Source organism: Bombina bombina, chromosome 7, assembly GCF_027579735.1.
Source record: "Bombina bombina isolate aBomBom1 chromosome 7, aBomBom1.pri, whole genome shotgun sequence".
NCBI classification, from domain to species: domain Eukaryota; kingdom Metazoa; phylum Chordata; class Amphibia; order Anura; family Bombinatoridae; genus Bombina; species Bombina bombina.
In genome coordinates, this window is record NC_069505.1 from 498,491,463 (window position 1) to 498,515,051 (window position 23,589).

At 37.1% G+C, this 23,589-nt stretch overlaps 1 protein-coding gene and 1 long non-coding RNA gene across 2 annotated transcripts in view; one reads left to right on the forward strand and one right to left on the reverse strand.

The window, feature by feature from the left end:
- The window catches only part of LOC128666867 (cytochrome P450 2C23), an 85,838-nt gene extending 81,014 nt beyond the window's left edge, over positions 1 to 4,824 (forward strand). The window contains exons 9-10 of the mRNA XM_053721671.1: positions 429 to 570; positions 1,313 to 4,824. Coding sequence (XP_053577646.1) covers positions 429 to 570; positions 1,313 to 1,494 — 324 coding nt within the window. The 3' untranslated portion in view covers positions 1,495 to 4,824. The remainder of the gene's footprint in view (positions 1 to 428; positions 571 to 1,312) is intronic.
- The window catches only part of LOC128666870 (uncharacterized), a 41,270-nt gene that overhangs the window by 541 nt on the left and 17,140 nt on the right, over positions 1 to 23,589 (reverse strand). The window lies entirely within an intron of this gene.

Sequence of the window (23,589 nt, forward strand, 5' to 3'; positions counted from 1 at the left end):
CAAATGCGATTACAAGGTGCAGACTTCGTGACTTAATTACACCAAAATAATTAAGTAAAAAACGTATTTAAAATACAAATGAGATAGAGCAACACATTTCAGTCTCCTAAAGGCCTTTCTCAAGCTCATAATAAAGTTAAGAAACCACTCCTATTTATACTCTTGATCGTCCAATTGGATTTGATCGAGTTTTTTTAAAGGAATATTACATTGCATATTTGTAATTATATTTACTGCATATATACTATATGTAACCATATGCTAGATTAATATATCAAATAGTCGCATATTAGTAAATTCAAGACAGACTGATAGCATATAATTTGAACATAGAAAGACTACACCCACTTTTTGAGAGTGACTACGGAGTCCAATGACTTTGGACCAAATGGAATCTGTTAACCATGCTTTTGTTGTTATCAACTTAGGGAACAACGGTGATCCCTCTATTGACATCTGTGTTGAAGGATCCTAAACATTTTAAGAATCCAAACACTTTTGACCCAGGGCACTTTCTTGATGAGAGCGGCTGCTTGAAGAAGAATGAAGCCTTCATGCCATTTTCTGCAGGTAAATCTGAATCCTTGAGAGACAGCATTTAATATTAACACACATTATCTTAAAATATTCCCTTTTACAGCATGTCATATGTATATCTACGCATTAGCAAACAAAACAATGTATCCTGTGTCTTATAAAAGAACATTCCCATTGTAGAATATGCATTCATTGTAGTCTACTATTTTTAAAACCCCACTAAATGGATAATTCAAATAGCAAGTTTGAAGAAATACAGGAGGAACTAAGGGCCCTATTCCCATGAGAACTTACAATCTAGAAGGGTAAGCGGGTGAGAAACAGGAAGTGAGGACTGCTAGGGTAAGAATGATGTTGATGCAAAGTAAGATGAGGGCAAATATTAAGTAAGTGGCATTTATTTGTTACAGAGATGGGTGGTAAGCTTGCTTGAATAAAAATGTTTTTAGAGAGCATTTAAAAGAAGGCAGATCAGGGGAAAGTTTGACAGTGTGAGGAAGTACATTCCTAGGGGGTGGTGCCGCACAAGAAAAGTCTTACAGTATCGCATGGGAAGAGGTGATGATAGAAGATGCAAGAAGCAGGTCATTGTTGGATCTTAGGGGGCAGGATAGCAAGTAATTTAGTATGCTGGAAGTCAAATGATTATATTACGTTGTATATAGGTTTAGCGTTATCTAAGTTATAGGATAAAGGTTAATCACTGTGATAACGTTGTTAATGTCAGCATTTGAATAGGATGCCCACTATGCCCATTCTCTAATAATCTCTCCAGGGAAGCGGATTTGCCTGGGTGAAGGCATGGCTCGTATGGAGTTATTCCTCTTTTTAACCTCCATTCTGCAAAGGTTCAACCTAAAATCAGAAGATGACCCACAGAGCATTGATATCTCTCCTCAACCCAAAAGCAACAGCGCCGTCCCCCGTCTCTACAAATTGAACATGCTGGAACGTTAATCCTGACCTTCTCTTGAAATTATCTTGGTATTTGCTGCTGTTTATAATGTGTGTCTACCAACTTAAGACTTGAACTTAATTGAGCTAGAGTTAAGCGAAGATAGTTGATAGAGCAGCATTACATTTCTGGGAGCTAGCTGAGCACATTAGGTCAGCCAATGACAAGTGGCATATATGTGCAGCCGGCTATCAACACCTAGCTCCCAGTAGTGCATTGCGGATCCTGAGCCTACCTATGTATGTTTTTCAACACAGGATACCACAAAAAGCAAATTAGATAATAGAAGTAAATAGAAATATTGTTTAAAATTGAATGCTCTTTTTGAATAATGGAACTTTAATTTTGATTTTACTGTCCCTTTAAGAAACACTAGATAAGAAATAACCAGTTATGTCATGGTAGCACGTTAGAAATTACTTACATTTTCTAAAAATATAAAAAATAAATGACTGAAAATATGCAAAAGTGTTCTCTAAATTTCTTTACCTAATATTGACATTGAAAGAGGCCTTTCTATTGCATCAATCTGTGAGACTTAAACCTGTGATTTGTCAGATGACTTGTGTATAAAAGGACATCCTCTTTATGATTAATTGTAGACATTAACGACTGCCTAAGGCCTCACTCATGATGGGGCCTCGCAGAGGGGCGTAGAATAAATATTCTTTGTTTTCTTTTTCTGCCCCTGGAATGTTAATAATTTTTGGTAATATAGTGGCCCTGTCCATTAACATTCACCTGGCACAGCTGGATATTCTAAAGTGCACAGACTCTTTCACAACTGCAAGTTTTCTGGATGTCCTCATTTCGGTCCATCCTCTCCCTGCAACCTGTCAGTGCTGTCAGCTTCAGCATACTCAGGACGCAGAGGAGACACAGGCAGCAATAAACATGTAGAAGGGAAAGGGGAACAGCATTTTAATCATTTAACCCCTCCTATTTCCCTTTCTCTTTTCCTTGCATTATTATTGAGAGATTTGGTAAAATGGAAGACCAAAACATAAATTATCTAAAATTCTAGAGGGGCCTCTGCTGTAGATCTAATGTAGTGCACTCAATAACACAAGGATTATTACTTAAAGGGACATTCTACAACTTAGTTATCTTAAAGTCTTTACCTTAGGTTAGGTTGCACCCCTTTCTATATCATGCAGCAGGAATGATAAAAAAGTTATTTTAAAATTATTATTGTTTCTGGCCACTTTGAAATGGCTGTCAAGCTTGCCCTCTAATGATATCACAATCTAGGGCTTCATATGGCGTCCAATCACAAAAGTCTCACTAGTTGGATTCAACAGACTGCCAATGCTATTCAGCAGAGTGCCTAGATGCTGCCCAGATTGTGATGTCATCAGTGGGTAGAGCTTGACAGCCATTTCAATGTGGCAAGAAACAATATTAATTTTAAAATAACTGTTTTACTGTTCCTGCTGTATGATATAGAAAGGAGTACAGGAGGCTATTTGCAGCTTAAAGGGACACTGAACCCAAATTTTTTCTTTCGTGATACAGATAGAACAGGCAATTTTAAGCAACTTTCTGATTTACTCCTATTATAAATTTTTCTTCGTTCTCTTGCTATCTTTATTTGAAAAAGAAGGCATCTAAGCTTTTTTTTGGTTCAAGACTCTGGATAGCACTTTATAATTGGTGGATGAATTTATCCACCAATCAGCAAGGACAACCCAGGTTGTTCACAAAAAATGGGCCGGCATCTAAACTTACATTCTTGCATTTCAAATAAAGATACCAAGAGAATGAAGAAAATTTGATAATAGGAGTAAATTAGAAAGTTGCTTAAAATGTCATGCTCTATCTGAATCACGAAAGAAGAAATGTGGGTTAAGTGTCCCTTAAATCTAATGTAAGACTTTAAGATGACAAAGGTGTAGACTGTCCCTTTAAAGGGACACTGTAGTCAAAAAACAAAGTTAGATATTTGAAAAAAACAATGATTTAATTAGCATTTTTGCAATATAAAAAAGTTGTTAAAATTGAGAGTGAACTTGCCTGTGTTGTCATTCCCTGTTATCAGCTGTATAATACACAGTATTGTTCCTTCCCCACACACCTCACTATTTAGCTGATTCCTACCTATCATTGGCTGTAACAGTACTAGCTGTAGACAGTATATAGTGTACACCTGACATCACAATCTTGGATAATTCTTTTTGTACTTTTCCATGCTTAGTACGGAATACAAATTGGATCACAAATTTGCTTGCCACAACTAATTGATAATTACGACTTTATCCTATTACTAACTGATATGCAAGCTTCAGATCATAGCCCATGATCCTGGATATAATTTATGACGCAGCACCCGGATGTACACTTGTGATGCGTGAAGAGCTGAGAACGTTCTTATCTTTTCCTCAAGAATGTATTGGAGGGGATGTAACAGGATTTCATTAACCCTGTGATAACCTGTGCTTGTAAATGTAATTTTTATTTAACAATGCATAACTTTGCAAATAAACTTTGTTTATAGCATGCTTGTCTCACTAAAAGCTGCTATGTAAATGTTAGTTTGCATATTAACATTGCTATAAAATGTTTGATTAAAAACTATACTAACAGTAAGAAATACATTCTTTCAGAAAGACACTTATAACTTACTATAAATTAAAGATATCTTTTAAATCTTTCATATACAACTCCTATAGATAAAGGAGTATAACCTTACATATATAACATGTTTATAAAGGATGTATATAAATCTTTCATATGCTTATCCTGCAATATTCAAATATATGTTTTAATAAAGTTCTTTAACAATATATAAGATTTATAACTATGTTTAGTGGAATTAAAACAGTAACAAATGATGTTATATGATTTTCTGTACTGAAACTAAAATGGAGGATTGTTTAACCTTGTATTAGAAAATCCTAAGATGGATGCTCATTGCAATAATTACAAGTGCATATGTCTAAACTCTTGTATAAAAGATTTTCAAGGCCACGTTGTTGACATACAAAACTGTTGATAGGAAAAGCTAGACAAGTTTTGTTGATGTTATAATGATGCTAAAAATACATATAAAAAGAAAACAATAAATGACAACGTCATCCAAATAAAAAAAACTATAAATACACCTTGTTGTAAACATGAGGCAGGTGACTCTGACAGGATATTATAGAGCATCTCTAAGGATAAGATTTGGTTGCAAAGATGTCATTTCGAGTAGTATGTAAACAATTGTTATTGAAAGCAAGTTTATTTGATAGTCTTTTAACTCTGTGTGTATTTTGGATCTAAATGATTTTAATTTTATATTACTTCTGTAAGCTGATTTTTCTGTATAATAAAAATTTATTTTTAAACAATGTTATACTCTCAAGTACCATTTCTTTATTGTACTCAAAAACTTTATTTGTAAGAAATGAGACCTGTTTCACTGATATAATATTTAAAGTTCTGTGCTTGGAAATCATATTTCAATATAACTGTGCTTTAAGACCTTATAAGTGAATTAGGTGTGAACCACTACAAACTGTAGCTAGGGTTGCCACCTTTTCTGGAAAAAATACTGGTCATATGCATTAGCATACATTAGCATAAATATACAGCATAAATTAGGAACTGAGGCTGCTAGGACGGATTTTAAATGATTATTTGTTTGTAATTATATCTCAATAAACTTAGAATAAATATTACCATGATTATACTTCATCTTTTTTTTCAACTTTGACCTAAACCTTAAAAATATCAGACATGTCAATAAAATACCGTCTGGGTGGCAACACTAGTTGTAGTTGTGCACAGTATATTGTGTACACCTGACATCGCTAACTGTAATAGTACTAGCTATGCACTGTATATTGTGTACACCTGACATCACTGTATGTAATAGTACTAGCTGTGCACCGTATATTGTGTACACCTGACATCACCTTATGTAATAGTACTAGCTGTGCACAGTATATTGTGTACATCTGACATCACTGTATGTAATAGTACTAGCTGTGCACAGTATATTCTGTACAACTGACATCACTGTATGTAATAGTACTAGCTGTGCACAGTATATTGTGTACACCTGACATCACTGTATGTAATAGTACTAGCTGTGCACAGTATATTGTATACACCTGACATCACTGTATGTAATAGTACTAGCTGTGCACAGTATATTGTGTACACCTGACATCACCTTATGTAATAGTACTAGCTGTGCACAGTATATTGTGTACATCTGACATCACTGTATGTAATAGTACTAGCTGTGCACAGTATATTGTATACAACTGACATTACTGTATGTAATAGTACTAGCTGTGCACAGTATATTGTGTACACCTGATATCACTGTATGTAATAGTACTAGCTGTGCACTGTATATTGTGTACACCTGACTTCACTGTATGTAACAGTACTAGCTGTGCACAGTATATTGTGTACACCTGACATCATTGTATGTAATAGTACTAGCTGTGCACAGTATATTGTGTACACCTGACATCACTGTATGTAATAGTACTAGCTGTGCACAGTATATTGTGTACATCTGACATCACTGTATGTAATAGTACTAGCTGTGCACAGTATATTGTGTACACCTGACATCACCTTATGTAATAGTACTAGCTGTGCACCGTATATTGTGTACACCTGACATCACTGTATGTAATAGTACTAGCTGTGCACAGTATATTGTATACAACTGACATTACTGTATGTAATAGTACTAGCTGTGCACAGTATATTGTGTACACCTGATATCACTGTATGTAATAGTACTAGCTGTGCACTGTATATTGTGTACACCTGACTTCACTGTATGTAACAGTACTAGCTGTGCACAGTATATTGTGTACACCTGACATCATTGTATGTAATAGTACTAGCTGTGCACAGTATATTGTATACACCTGACATCACTGTATGTAATAGTACTAGCTGTGCACAGTATATTGTGTACATCTGACATCACTGTATGTAATAGTACTAGCTGTGCACAGTATATTGTATACAACTGACATCACTGTATGTAATAGTACTAGCTGTGCACAGTATATTGTGTACACCTGACATCACTGTATGTAATAGTACTAGCTGTGCACTGTATATTGTGTACACCTGACTTCACTGTATGTAACAATACTAGCTGTGCACAGTATATTGTGTACACCTGACATCACTGTATGTAATAGTACTAGCTGTGCACAGTATATTGTATACACCTGACATCACTGTATGTAATAGTACTAGCTGTGCACAGTATATTGTATACACCTGACATCACTGTATGTAATAGTACTAGCTGTGCACAGTATATTGTGTACATCTGACATCACTGTATGTAATAGTACTAGCTGTGCACAGTATATTGTGTACACCTGACATCACCTTATGTAATAGTACTAGCTGTGCACAGTATATTGTGTACATCTGACATCACTGTATGTAATAGTACTAGCTGTGCACAGTATATTGTATACAACTGACATTACTGTATGTAATAGTACTAGCTGTGCACAGTATATTGTGTACACCTGATATCACTGTATGTAATAGTACTAGCTGTGCACTGTATATTGTGTACACCTGACTTCACTGTATGTAACAGTACTAGCTGTGCACAGTATATTGTGTACACCTGACATCATTGTATGTAATAGTACTAGCTGTGCACAGTATATTGTATACACCTGACATCACTGTATGTAATAGTACTAGCTGTGCACAGTATATTGTGTACATCTGACATCACTGTATGTAATAGTACTAGCTGTGCACAGTATATTGTATACAACTGACATCACTGTATGTAATAGTACTAGCTGTGCACAGTATATTGTGTACACCTGACATCACTAGGGTTGCCACCTCAGCCATGTTTTCTTGGATACTTATGAGTTACACATGCTGCAGGGTGTGCAGGGAGGAGCATCTATTGTGTTTCTGGACAGCACTATTTATATTCCTCCCTGCACACCCTACAGCATGTGTAACTTATAAGTGTTCTGTATTTTAAGGGACAGGTGGCAACCCTAGCACATCACTGTATGTAATAGTACTAGCTGTGCACTGTATATTGTGTACACCTGACTTCACTGTATGTAACAATACTAGCTGTGCACAGTATATTGTGTACACCTGACATCACTGTATGTAATAGTACTAGCTGTGCACAGTATATTGTATACACCTGACATCACTGTATGTAATAGTACTAGCTGTGCACAGTATATTGTGTACACCTGACATCACTGTATGTAACAGTACTAGCTGTGCACAGTATATTGTGTACACCTGACATCACTGTATGTAATAGTACTAGCTGTGCACAGTATATTGTGTACACCTGATATTACTGTATGTAATAGTACTAGCTGTGCACAGTATATTGTATACACCTGACATCACTGTATGTAATAGTACTAGCTGTGCACATTATATTGTGTACACCTGACATCACTGTATGTAATAGTACTAGCTGTGCACAGTATATTGTATACACCTGACATCACTCTATGTAATAGTACTAGCTGTGCACAGTATATTGTGTACACCTGACATCACTGTATGTAATAGTACTAGCTGTGCACTGTATATTATGTACACCTGATATCACTGTATGTATTTGTACTAGCTGTGCACAGTATATTGTGTACACCTGACATCACTGTATGTAATAGTACTAGATGTGCACAGTATATTGTGCACACCTGACATCACTGTATGTAACATTACTAGCTGTGCATAGTATATTGTATACACCTGACATCACTGTATGTAATAGTACTAGCTGTGCACAGTATATTGTGTACACCAGACATCACTGTATGTAACAGTACTAGCTGTGCACAGTATATTGTATACACCTGACATCACTGTATGCAATAGTACTAGATGTGCACTGTATATTGTGTACACCTGACTTCACTGTATGTAACAGTACTAGCTGTGCACAGTATATTGTGCACACCTGATATTACTGTATGTAATATTACTAGCTGTGCACAGTATATTGTGTACATCTGACATCACTGAATGTAATAGTACTAGCTGTGCACAGTATATTGTGTACACCTGACATCACTGTATGTAATAGTACTAGCTGTGCACAGTATATTGTGTACATCTGACATCACTGTATGTAAAAGTACTAGCTGTGCACAGAGTAATGTGTGCACCTGACATCACTGTATGTAACAGTACTAGCTGTGCACAGTATATTGTGTACACCTGATATCACTGTATGTAATAGTACTAGCTGTGCACGGTATATTGTGTACACCTGACATCACTGTATGTAACAGTACTAGCTGTGCATAGTATATTGTGTACATCTGACATCACTGTATGTAACAGTACTAGCTGTGCATAGTATATTGTGTACATCTGACATCACTGTATGTAATAGTACTAGCTCTGCACAGTATATTGTGTACACCTGACATCACTGTATGCAATAGTACTAGCTGTGCACTTTATATTGTGTACACCTGGCATCACCTTATGTAATAGTACTAGCTGTGCACAGTATATTGTATACACCTGACATCACTGTATGTAATAGTACTAGCTGTGCACAGTATATTGTGTACACCTGACATCACTGTATGTAATAGTACTAGCTGTGCACTGTATATTATGTACACCTGATATCACTCTATGTAATAGTACTAGCTGTGCACAGTATATTGTATACACCTGACATCACTGTATGTAATAGTACTAGCTGTGCACAGTATATTGTGTACACCTGACATCACTGTATGTAATAGTACTAGCTGTGCACTGTATATTATGTACACCTGATATCACTCTATGTAATAGTACTAGCTGTGCACAGTATATTGTATACACCTGACATCACTGTATGTAACAGTACTAGCTGTGCACAGTATATTGTGTACACCTGACATCACTGTATGTAATAGTACTACCTGTGCACAGTATATTGTGTACACCTGACATCACTGTATGTAACAGTACTAGCTGTGCACAGTATATTGTATACACCTGACATCACTGTATGTAATAGTACTAGCTGTGCACAGTATATTGTGTATCCCTCACATCACCTTATGTAATAGTACTAGCTGTGCACAGTATGTTGTATACACCTGACATCACTGTATGTAATAGTACTAGCTGTGCACCGTATATTGTGTACACCTGACATCACCTTATGTAATAGTACTAGCTGTGCACAGTATATTGTGTACACCTGACATCACCTTATGTAATAGTACTAGCAGTGCACAGTATATTGTATACACCTGACATCACTGTATGTAATAATATTAGCTGTGCACCGTATATTGTGTACACCTGACATCACCTTATGTAATAGTACTAGCTGTGCACAGTATAATGTGTACACCTGACATCACTATATGTAATAGTACTAGCTGTGCACAGTATATTGTATACACCTGACATCACTGGATGTAATAGTACTAGCTCTGCACAGTATATTGTGTATACCTGACATCACTATATGTAATAGTACTAGCTGTGCACAGTATATTGTGTATACCTGACATCACTATATGTAATAGTACTACCTGTGCACAGTATATTATATACACCTGACATCACTGTATGTAATAGTACTAACTTTGCACTGTATTCCAAACGGATGAAATGTAATGGCGCTACCAGATGATTTCAGATCGTAAAGGAGGCAAAGCGTGGATCAGACTCTGCAGCAGGGCACTATTTCAAGCAAAATACTAAAAAAGTGCTGAAAAATGAAAACTACAGCGTTCTTACAATAGTCTGACAGCTATATTATCTGGTCATAAAAAGAACATTGCACCAACTATTGCAATCCTTAGTCACCTAATATTTCCCTGAAGCTCTCGCTATTTTCAAGTAAGCAGACCACAATGTTGGCCAACTAAAATTTTAAATCATAGAACAGGTTTCTCCATTTTGGAGAGAGGGCAATAGAGAGCAATATCATAAACAAAAGGAAGTCCTTTTGGATTTTTCATTTAAATTCATTTATACCAATAGGGCATGAATAAAGATTATGATCTGTCTGTATGGCATGATTAAGGGCATATAGCCTGAAACGTTGCTGCTACTTTTCTATGTGATGCTCAATAAATTTATAAAGAATTGAAACAACTTGTGTGCTGCTGTGGTATCAGTTTTTTTATGTTATTGCATTGGGTTGTGGTGTAGGATGTTATAGCAGCTTTGCACCTGACTTTGTGCTGGACTATATATGTTTTTTTTTCTGTTATTTTCAAGAACCTGACTAGGATCAGTAGCTCAGAAATTATATTCTCTAATGATTTAGAGCATGCCATTTTTGCAATATAATGTCCCTATAACTGCCTACTGGCTTTATTATGCAGTTAGAATCACATATTGCAAAGTCATATTTGACTGAGCAAAGTACATGATTTCAATGTCATATAAATGAAAACCTTTAAACTTAGATAATTATTTACTGAAAGCATGACTGAGTAGTCAAATCCATTAGGACACTAAGGGGTCTATCTATCAAGCTCCGAAATGAGCTTGATGGCCCGTGTTTCTGGCGAGTCTTCAGACTCACCAGAAACAGCAGTTATGAAGCAGCGGTCACAAAGACATCGCCGGAAAATCAACCCGATCAAGTACGATCGGGTTGATTGACACTCCCCTGCTGGCAGGAATCTGTAGGGGGCGGGGTTGCACCAGCAGCTCTTGTGAGCTGCTGGTGCAATGCTGAATACGGAGAGCGTATTGCTCTCCGTATTCAGCAAGGTCTGGTGGACATGATCCGTACTGGTGGATCAGGTCCGCCAGACTTTGTTAAATATAGGCGTAAGTCTTCTGGAACTGTAGTACTATTTTAGACAAGTGCGCTGGTAGTACAAGTGAGTTGCAATGCGAGCGCAACTTCATCTTCGCATTGCACGGAAGCATTGCACTCACAGGAGCGCGCTTCCATAGACTCCAATGGGAGCCTCGTTCTGATGCCATCATACGCGGCACAGAACCTAAGTGCAGCAAAGGGGGTAAATAGTGCAGCAATAGGCAGCAATTTTAAATATATAGTAATATATAAGTTTTTAAACATTATTAAATTGTGTAAGTAATACTTAATAATAGTCATTAATATACTTTGAGAATTCATTAATCAAAACTTATTTCAGTTTTATTATACAAGAAGTAAAGTATGTGAGGCTAATTTCAGTAAATATTCTGCTTAGTTTCTTAAAGGGACACTGTAACCAAAAATTTTCTTTCGTGATTTAGATTGAGCATGAAATTTTAAGCAACTTTCTAATTTACTCCTATTATCAAATTTTCTTCATTCTCTTGGTATCTTTATTTGAAATGCAAGAATGTAAGTTTAGATGCCGGCCCATTTTTGGTGAACAACCTGGGTTGTCCTTGCTGATTGGTGGATACATTCATCCACCAATAAAAAAGTGCTGTCCAGAGTACTGAAACCAAAAAAAAGCTTAGATGCCTTCTTTTTCAAATAATGATAGCAAGAGAACGAAGAAAAATTGAAAAAATTGAGTAAATTAGAAAGTTGCTTAAAATTTCATGCTCAATCTGAATCACAAAAGAAAAATGTTGGTTACAGTGTCCCTTTAAGGGTATAGTTGTGAATTTCACATACTGGATTCAAGGTTGATTTGTAGCTTATTCCTATGAATAAGTGATTTTTTTTTTACAGAAAAGGTTCTATTGAAGCTATGGAAACTAGATTGTTATCTCTCACATAAACAAAGATTGTAAAAAAAATATTACCTTCAATAGAACTTTGTCTTTGCCAAAAGTTAATTATTCATATTCACATGAATAAGTAACATGAATTGCATTTTGTTAAAATTTACAATTACATATACATTTAAACACACATGAACCCCAGAATATTTATTTCATGGTTCAGATAGCGAATACAATTTATAAAATAGTCTCCAGTTTACTTCTATAATCAACTTTGCTTCCCTCTCATGTTATTCTTTGTTGAAAAGATAGCTAGATAGGTAATGTGCACGTCAGGGGCACTACATGATAGGAAATAGTGCTGCCATCTAGTGCTCTTGTTAATATATAACATTGTTATAAAACTGCTGCCATCTAGTGCTCTTGCTAATGTATAACATTGTTATAAAACTACTGCCATCTAGTGCTCTTGCTTATGTATAACATTGTTATAAAGCTGCTGCCATCTAGTGCTCTTGCTAATGTATAACATTGTTATAAAATTGCTGCCATCTAGTGCTCTTGCTTATGTATAACATTGTTATAAAACTGCTGCCATCTAGTGCTCTTGTTAATGTATAACATTATTATAAAACTGCTGCCATCTAGTGCTCTTGCTAATGTAGAACATTGTTATAAAACTGCTACCATCTAGTGCTCTTGCTAATGTATAACATTGTTATAAAACTGCTGCCATCTAGTGCTCTTGCTAATGTATAACATTGTTATAAAACTGCTGCCATCTAGTGCTCTTGCTAATGTATAACATTGTTATAAAACTGCTGCCATCTAGTGCTCTTGCTAATGTATAACATTGATATAAAACTGCTACCATCTAGTGCTCTTGCTAATGTATAACATTGTTATAAAACTGTTGCCATCTAGTGCTCTTGCTAATGTATAACATTGTTATAAAACTGCTGCCATCTAGTGCTCTTGCTAATGTATAACATTGTTATAAATCTGCTGCCATCTAATGCTCTTGCTAATGTATAACATTGTTATATAACTGCTGCCATCTAGTGCTCTTGCTAATGTATAACATTGTTATATAACTGCTGCAATCTAGTGCTCTTGCTAATGTATTGTTGCAAAAGTGCTGCAGACAAGTGAACTCTCCTGAGCTTTACTTCCCTTCTTTTCAACAAAGAATAATAAGAAAAACGAAGAAAAACTTATAATAGAAATAAATTAGAAAGTTGTTTAAAATTTTATATTTTATCTGAATCACAAAATAATTTTTTTGGGTTTCACGTCCCTTTAACCCCTTAATGGCCAACAACGTGCAGGGTACGTCCTCTAAAAAAATACAGTTAACACCTGAGGATGTACCCTGTATGTTGTCAGTCTTGGAAAGCGGCGGAAGCGATCCTGATCGCTTCCAGCCGCTTTCCGGTTATTGCAGTGATGCCTCGATATCGAGGTATCCTGCAATAACCTTTTTTACCCTTCCAGTGCAGAGAGAGCCACTCTGTGGCCCTCTCTGCACCGGCCATCGATGGCCGCAATCGTTGGTGGTTGGGAGCCAAAGTGGGAGGCGGGTGGGCGGCCATTGATGGGTTCCTCTTCTGAGAGGAGGAGGGATCGGGGCCATCGGGGGCATGCACGTGCATGGGAAGGGAGCAGGTGGGAACTGCTATGCTACCGAAAATGTATGGCAGCAACGTGGGAGAGAGGGTGTGTTAAATACAAATATAAAGTGTCTAAAGGATCTGGGAGGGGGTGGGGGGAAACTACACTACAGAATTTAAAAAAAAATAAAAAAATCCTTTTTTTGTAAACTGGGTACTGGCAGACAGCTGCCAGTACCCAAGATGGATCCTAATACGTTTGAGGGGGAGGGTTAGAGAGCTGTTTGGGGGGGGATCAGGGAGGTTGAGGGCTAAGGGGGGATCCTAAACAGAAGCATATGTAAATATGCTAAACAAAATTAAAAAAAAATTACAAGATAGCTTTTATTTTAGTACTGGCAGACTTTCTGCCAGTACTTAAGATGGCGGGGACAATTGTGGGGTGGGGGAGGGAAAAGAGCTGCTTGGGAGGGATCAGGGGGTCTGATGTGTCAGGTGGGAGGTTGATCTCTACACTAAAGCTAAAATGAACCTTGCAAGCTCCCTACAAGCTACCTAATTAACCCCTTCACTGCTAGCCATAATACACGTGTGATGCGCAGCGTCATTTAGCGGCCTTCTAATTACCAAAAAGCAATGCCAAAGCCATATATGTCTGCTATTTCTAAACAAAGGGGATCCCAAAGAAGCATTTACAACCATTTGTGCCATAATTGCACAAGCTGTTTGTAAATAATTTCAGTGAGAAACCTAAAATTGTGAAAAATGTAACGTTTTTATTAATTTGATTGCATTTGATTGTGAAATGGTGGCATGAAATATACTAAAATGGGCCTAGATCAATACTTGGGGTTGTCTACTACACTACACTATAGCTAAAATTAACCCTACAAGCTTCCTACATGCTCCCAAATTAACCCCTTCACTGCTGGGCATAATACACGTGTGGTTCGCAGTGGCATTTTAGCCTTCTAATTACCAAAAAGCAACGCCAAAGCCATATATGTCTGCTACTTCTGAACAAAGGGGATCCCAGAGAAGCATTTACAACCATTTGTGCCATAATTGCACAAGCGGTTTCAGTGAGAAACCTAAAGTTTGTGAAAATATTTGTAAGAAAGTGAAAAAATAAATTTATTTGATCACATTTGGCGGTGAAATGATGGCATGAAATATACCAAAATGGACCTAGATCAATACTTTGGGATGTCTTCTAAAAAAATATATATACATGTCAAGGGATATTCAGGGATTCCTGAAAGATATCAGTGTCCTAATGTAACTAGCGCTAATTTTGAAAAAAAGTGGTTTGGAAATAGCAAAGTGCTACTTGTATTTATTGCCCTATAACTTGCAAAAAAAGCAAAGAACATGTAAACATTGGGTATTTCTAAACTTAGGACAAAATATAGAAACTATTTAGCATGGGTGTTTTTTGGTGGTTGTAGATGTGTAAAAGATTTTAGGGGTCAAAGTTAGAAAAAGTGTTTTTTCATTTTTTCCACATATTTTATAATTTTTTTATAGTAAATGTTAAGATATGATGAAAATAATGATCTTTAGAAAGTCCATTTAATGGCGAGAAAAACGGTATTTAATATGTGTGGGTACAGTAAATCAGTAAGAGGAAAATTACAGCTAAACACAAACACCACAAAAATGTAAAAATAGCCTTGGTCCCAAACGGACAGAAAATGGAAAAGTGTGGTGGTCATTAAGGGGTTAATATCTTATCTTATTACATTTAGTGCATCGTTTTAATAAAGGTGCACAACATTGCAGTATAATTTTTCATATGTAATGATTATCTAAGCTATTTCATTATAAAAAGGATCTGATTAATACAACGCATGAGACAAATATACTTTCAAAATATAAGAAATATAATCTATTTGTTCTAATAAGTTTGTAAAGTAACGGAATAGTAATTTCAAAGTTTAAAAAGTTAAGAGAAAAATTGGGTATAATATTCAATATTATAAATGTAATTAGTTCTATGGATTTGTACTATGAAGTTTGGTTGGACTGAATGATATCCTGATTATCTGGCCCAATGATCCTGCAATTAGTTTATTTTTATACAATTATGGTTGCATCTCTCAGATCTAATGAAAGTCCCATATGTCCATATATTTCCCATATCTCTCTCTTTATTCTTCTCTAACTCCCCAACCTCACATTGATATTTTCTTTACCCTTTTCCTCCAACCCCTCTCTTTTTTTTTTTCTCTTCCATCTTTATATCTGTTTACCATTTAAAGTCTATGGGGTAAATTTACTAAATGTCGAGCGGACATAATTCGCTATAGCAAATCATGTCCACTCGACATCGCTAAATGCTGACAGCATACACTGTTGGCATTTATCATTGCACAAGCATTTCTAGTGAAGCGCTTGTGCAATGCTGCCTCCTGCAGTGGCGGGCAATCGTTGCTTCTTAACTTCTGTTTTATGTGAGCCTGAAACGATCGGACTCCATAAATGGAGCCCCTATGACTAAAATTACATATTCAGATTTCTCCTTGGTTTATATAAGTACAGTCTAATACCCTTCTGCTTTTGACACATCCTTCTCTACTTGTGGGCTCAAATAGTTTGTATCAAGAGTGACATTATTTTATATAAGTTTTGCGTCGTGGCCCCTGTAAATTTTATGAAACGCCATATATAAAACTAAATCTTTCTATCTCAGCACCTACTGTGGTTATGACGTACTTAGAGGTACTTGTAATATGAAAATATAGATGTATTATTGTAGACGACTTAATCATATGTTGACATATTGTATAGTGATTTATTATAATTGTTGTTGCCCTTAAAGGGACAGTCTAGACAAAATTAAACGTTCATGACAGAGATAGAGCAGGCAATTTTGAGAAACTTGGTATCTTTATTTGAATGTAAGCTTAGGAGCTGGCCCATTTTTGGTTCAGCTCTTGCTGATTGCTGGCTACATTTAGACACCAATCTGAAAGTGCTATACAGGTGCTGAACCAAAAACGGGCTGGCTCCTAAGTTTACATTCAAATAAAGATTCCAAGAAATATTGAAAATAGTTGTAAATTAGAAAGTTGCTTAAAATTGCTTATTCTATCTGAATATGAAAGTTCAATTTTGACTAGACAATTCCTTTTAACTATATGTTCACATGTGTGTTCACTATCTGAGGTACCCTATCTTTCTTGTATGTAATGAAGATGTAGTTTGTTGAATTCCTCAACAAAAAACTTTGACAAAAAAAGTAAAATATAATTATTATATTAAAGTTATGCTTAGGACTATAATTATTTCAGATAATATAGATATATAAGTCCTAAAGCTTTAACTAGGATTGATTCTTATAATAATATTTATATTATAAATATAAAGAATATATCTGGCATAAAATCTTGTGAGATTTCATAGTAATCCTCATTAAACTGAATATGGAAATAACATGCCCGATTCACACTCCCTTGCAAGTCCTGGGACAAGTATCCTGATTGGCCACTGAAAGTCTCTTTATAGTTGGGTGTGAATACTTAGGACATTTTGAGGTAAAATATCTTCCTTTTTTACATAGAGATGCTCAGGTTATATTTTCTAGTCCGCTTTTTACAGCTATTCTGCATCACAATCAAGTACTTAAACATTTAGTTATCATGTCCCTTTAAGACGATAAAGGTTTTTCTCAAGCATTTCCTATTTCTTACCACATAGATCTGTTGATGTGACATAAAACAGTATGAACTCCCATTAACCTCTTTCTCACACGTTCTTTTACCTTTGACTCACCAAGCGCAGCGCTTAAAAATCTCCCTTCTTCCTACTGATAGAGGGAACACAGATCAAAGACCGAGTAACGCTTAATGATACACTAGGGCTTCCATTTCATAAGTGGTACTCGTATCTCCAAATCATACATTCAATAAACACCAGCTCATAGTAAAGATATTTTCCGCCCTCTAAAACCATTCGAAAATCTATTCATACACTCCTGCATAATGAAATCTCACCTCTCAATGGTATACAAAATACCACATAAAAAGCCAACATACTTTCCCAAGTGGTAAACAGAACTAAATAGCCAATTTTTTAGAAGAAAGCTAGATACATAGCTTCAAAATGACACACTCCTCATCGGTCTCATTAGCACTTGCAGAACTTAATTACAAGATATTATCACGCTGGTATTTAACACCCCAAAGAATTGATGACATTTTTCCTGGCGCAACTTCCAGCTGCTGGAGGAGATGCGGAGATATGGGTACACACTCACATTTATGGTAGTTCTCAAATCCTATTGGTATCAGATAGATAGATAGATAGATGCATCAATCATACAATAGGCATGAATATTCCCCTCAGCCCTAACATTATCCTCCTCAACCAAATACCACAAACAGGTTGAATATACCGCACTAAACTATTACAACTTATGTTAACATGTGCCAAATGCCTAATCCAAGGCTTTGGAAACAACAGCAGCTACCTACCTTTCCTCAATGGATATCTGAAATGGATCATGTTTTATCACTGGAAAAGATGCACTATTGATTCATAGGCAAGCAAATTTTCATTTTAGACATAATTTTATCATGGGACCAAAGACCATAGTTTAGGACACAGAGATAAAAATTTTGCTTCCATGTTTTGTTTTTTTACTTCGAGTGTATAGGATTTGTTTTCCTTCCCTAATTCCCTACCCTATTAATCTTTAGAAAAATGGTTGTCTATGTGATACTATGTACTTAAACGATGTAACCTTTGCCAATCTTTTTGTTATTCTTCATGTACTACAGTATTTAATCTTGTAATACTGTTTCTGATCAACCTCAATAAAAATCATATATTAAAAAACAAAAAACAGGAGGACTTCGTGTGTGCGGAGCTAGCGGCTGGCAGCAAAGGGAAAGAGCTCCGTAATCCAGCTCCATGTATATGCTATTTTTTGCTGCCAGCTGATTTCTCCCACGACATTGCCTTGTTGGGTTGTTGCCCAGAGAACCCCAACTGGTCAGGAGCAGATCGTAAAGGGCCGAAAACCGCACTTGCCCCGGGAGACATTTGATACTGCGCCACGCTGCGCAAACAACAGAAATCGCGGGCGCCATCTTGGAGGAGCCCTCCCCATCTCCGTAACTGCCTTAGCTCTGGTGGAGCTCTAGAACTGACCCGGCACAGAAGGAAACTGCAGAGAGGCCTGGGTAAATATTACAGCACCGCATGAGACCAAACGAACGGTAATAACCACTCAGATAGCGACAGTGTCAGACCAACACAGAGGGAACCTCTGTCTCAGGGAAATCATACAGGCCCAAACAAGATGTTTATTAAGCATGATGTGTGGCCTCATGTGTTGTGCAAACTGTGACAAGCAGCTTTAACTACACCAACCTGCTTTACCTAAGAGAAGGCATAACGCAGCACAAGCTTGCTGATATTTTGGGGACTTATGTAACTTTCTTGCAGAGACTCATACCCTAACGCATCAACAGCTCACAGATAGGGGCAGGGACAGACCGGCACTTTGAGAACCTCTGTCTCAGGGAAATCATAAATAAGACATGTATTCAACATGATATGCAGCCTCATACGTTGTACTAACTGTGACAAGCAGCTTTAACTGCACCAACCTGCTTTATCTGAGAGGAGACATAATGTAGCACAAACTTGTTGATACTCTAAAGACTTAACTTTCTTACAGGGACCTTCACCCTACTGTTACAACAGTTCACAGAACGTTCTAATAGCTATCTCAAAGTAAAGCACAGTCAAACCTGTGTTTACCAGATGATGATCTGCATGGGAAACCATAGTATTGGGGTGTTGTGAATGAGACAGACAACCTCTAACCATATTGCATCTTGCTAGATCAACCATAAGACACTGTGAACTTCATATAATTCTTACAACACCCTCCAATTCTAACGCAACAGCGCCATCTACTAGTGCCAACCTATAAGTCTAAATATCTGCCTGAACTTTGATATTACATTTTTCTCACTCATTGCACTTCATATGAAGATTGATAAATACTTCAAACCTCTCTCTTGTTCATCGGAGGGCAAGATGTCTTCAAAATCCAAACAATCAGACAGGAGACAACGTCACACTGCAGAGATGCAAATAGAAAACCCGCCATCACCGAGTACCTCACATCTAACTACTGGTGACTCAACAAATCTGCTACAAGAATTAAAATCCTTCTTTCTGCCCAAGATGGAATCTCTCCAAGCAGGTATGGACACTTTTACTAGGGAAGTGCGACAATTTTCTGCAAGAATGAACCAGGCAGAAAAGAGAATTTCGGACATTGAAGATCGTCAAAACAACACTACTACCTCTCTCAGACAACTACTACGCCAAAATCAAGCTCTGCAAGATAAGGTAGAGGACCTTGAGAACCGTAGTAGACGCAACAATCTTCGTATAATTGGTGTCCCAGAAAGCTCTCCACTACTACATCAGCCAAGCCCCGGCAGGTCATCTTTAAATGTTTAAACTACCAAGAAAAGCTCACATTGCTAAGAGCTTACAGATCATTGAATGCAGACGTCCTATTTGAAGGGAAAAAACTCTTGCTATCTCAAGACTTCTCCGCTGAGGTAACAAAAATGCACAAGGAATTTGCCCCCTACTGTTCTCAGCTGTATGAGGAAGGCAGACAAGTTGCACTCTTATATCCCGCCAAGCTTAGACTACAAACTCCCAGAGGTGCCAAGTTTTTCCGCTCCCCCAAAGAACTGAAAGCCTTCCTGGCTGCAGAAAAACATCAAGCGGAATCATAGGCTTGTATCACTTAAGGACACTTGAAAGACTCTTCTTAGGGCGGAAGGTCCTGGATGTAAGCAAAAAGACTGGGGAGCGAACAACTTCCCCAACATTGATATTAATAGTATTGTCAATAACCTCAGGAAATCTTTTTTTCAGGTTAATGCTGATGCCTGTACTCCTGGAGCAGTTACCCCTGCTCCATTGAGAGAAAGACTAGTTGAAACTGTTATTGTTGTTGTTGTTACTTATGTTGTTTATTTTGTTATCCTTTATATAGCGTATATGCTCGACTTCAGTTACGTCAGGATCTCCTTCCTCAACCTTTGGTGTCTAGTAGTGAATATTCTTTGTAACTTGCTGCTACAGATGTGCCCCCTAACTATTCATCCTGAAGTTGGTACATGTATTAACCATTTTTTGTCTCTAGCAGGAATCAATGTGGCTGTGCACGGCAGATGGTCTGACTGGAAATTGACACTCAAACTAAAGACCAAAACTCTCCACAACGACCTCTTACTAACGATGTCCGTGAGTCATTTCCTTTATTACATTACACACAAGGGCACACATACAACAACACTTTAGTTCTTCACTTCCTCTCTCCAGACATCTGGCCTAGACACCCCTGGACTTTTGCTGGTGACACTAACCTGGCTCCCCACCAACAGACACATCCGCTGACCTTATCTCCCCTCCAATTAACCTTATGACCGTGAACATTAATGTGGTATCTTGGAACGTAGGGGGAATAACATCTCCAGCTAAAAGGAGTAGAATCCTCCAATACCTTAATTCAATACATGCAGACATTTCTTCAGGAAACGCATCTCACTGCAGAGGAACATGAAAAATTAAGGATCAGATGGGTGGGACCGATTATGTACTTTCGGTCAGAGGGGAGGAAACGTGGGGTGGCAATCTTAATACGGAAAAAGTTACCGGTGACCTTTTCCAACACAAAAATCGATAGACAGGGACGCTATATTTTCACCTCACTTCATATCCACACCCACACTTTCCAACTGTGCAATGTATATGGTCCGAATCACTCTGACCAGACCTTCTGGGCATCCCTACAATCACTTCTTGCCCAACATTCTGACTCGCCAGTAATAGTAGGGGGAGACTTTAATATGGCGCAAGCCCACCCATTGGATAGATTTTTTGACCCATCCCACCCTAGCAGTAAAAGGGGTACTCACTTCAAACACAAACAAGAAACGCAAATTATAGCTATGTTTAGAGATGGATTGGGTTTACACGACCTATGGAGATCTCAACATCCAGACCAACGGGACTATACATGTGTCTCTAAGACGCATCACACTTTCTCACGAATCGACTATTTTCTTACCTCCCCTCAAATCACCCCCAGCATACTGAACACATCTATCCTTCCAATTACGATCTCAGACCATGCCCCCATAAGATTAACGCTTCAACCTTTTAGAGTAGAATCTCACAAGCAGCCATGGAAGTTTCCCTCCCATCTATATACCAATGCAGATTTTAGACAGCACCTGAAGGCATACTGGTGTTGAAAAAACTGTTGAAAATAATAAGCAATATCTGTCTCTGTTTTTTGCAGTGCCTTGTGAGGTCTGAATGGGTTAATTTGTATGTGGGCATTATTAGTCAGGAGGGCAACTCTGGTTAATGGGATCATAAAATATAGCTAGTTCTTAGAGTGTCTGTTTATTTGTTTCTCAATCTAATCTTTTTCTATCCTTGTTTAAGTTCTTGCATTCCAGCTAGTATCAGTAAATACTTAAATCCTGGTTATCTTGATATGCCAAATATATGAATGTATGTACACAACTCATTGTAAACATTGGGAATGTATCTAGTTCATCTCTGACCTTTGTTTTGTTTTGATGTATTCTCAAACACAATTCTGATGTGTAACTGTTATTTACTTATGTTGTAACCATATTTGTTAAAACCCTTGCATTTTTTTTAGCTAGCTAATCATAAACTGTAAATAGCCTAGATGTGGAATGTATAAATACCTGGGAAGGGGACTGACCCCCTCAGAGAAAACTTTGTATTGTTTATCTCCATACTGCAGTGTGTAATCAATAAACAAACTCTTTTTAACCTGTCTTGGTCTGAAGGAGTTATTCAGTCCAGGGTGAGTATATCACCAACACATGGCGTAGTCGGCAGGATGGCAAAATCTCAGACAGCAGTCCAAGTGGCAAAGACTTTCTGCTCCAGGGACACTCAATTTAGACCGGTCTTCTGAATGGTAAGAACATTTTTGTTTTTAGTTTAACAGTAATTGAGTGTCTCTGGGTAAGGGGTCAGAGCTGTTTGGCTTTCTGGGTGACGCTATCCTAAGAGGCTTTGTTTATTGATTTATTAATGTTATGTGTTGTATTGTGTAAATTGTTTTTGTAAAAAAGTTAAAACTTGTGACCTAGGAGGGTGTCTATTTAAAGGCAACTGGGATTAGGAAACTGGGTTTACAGTTCTAGTCGCCCCAACCTGACTGCAAGTCCCACCAGACGTTAACCGGTCAGTGTTTGAATGCAAGGGGAACTGTGACAAACCTATATCCGAAACTGTGACCTGGCAGACACCCTAAAAGGACACATAGTTACCTGTTCTGATTATATGTTTAGGAAAACCTCTTGGATAAGTCCTGATTAGACAGCTTTATTTTTTGTGAGAGCACTGATAGTATTCCCAGTGAAGAAAATATTGTTAATCTTAGGAAGGGGCTATCCTGGCTTTTGGATAAGTCCTGATTAGATAGCTTTATTTTTTGTGAAAGCACTGATAGTATTCCCAGTGAAGAAAATATTGTTAATCTTTGGAAGGGGCTATCCTGGGTAGACGTAAGACTGCAGCAGTCATTTAAGGGGACAGTATACACTCATATATACTCATTTTCATATAACTGCATGTAATAGACACTACTATAAAGAATAAGATGCAGATACTGATATAAAAATCAAGTATAAAACTGTTTAAAAACTTACACAGAGCTCTCAGATTGCTCTGTTGAAAAGGACATAAACAGGAGCAAGTTGGAGTAGGTAACTAATGGTATTCTCATAAAACTGTGGGAAGTCTGAAAGTCAAAGCAGT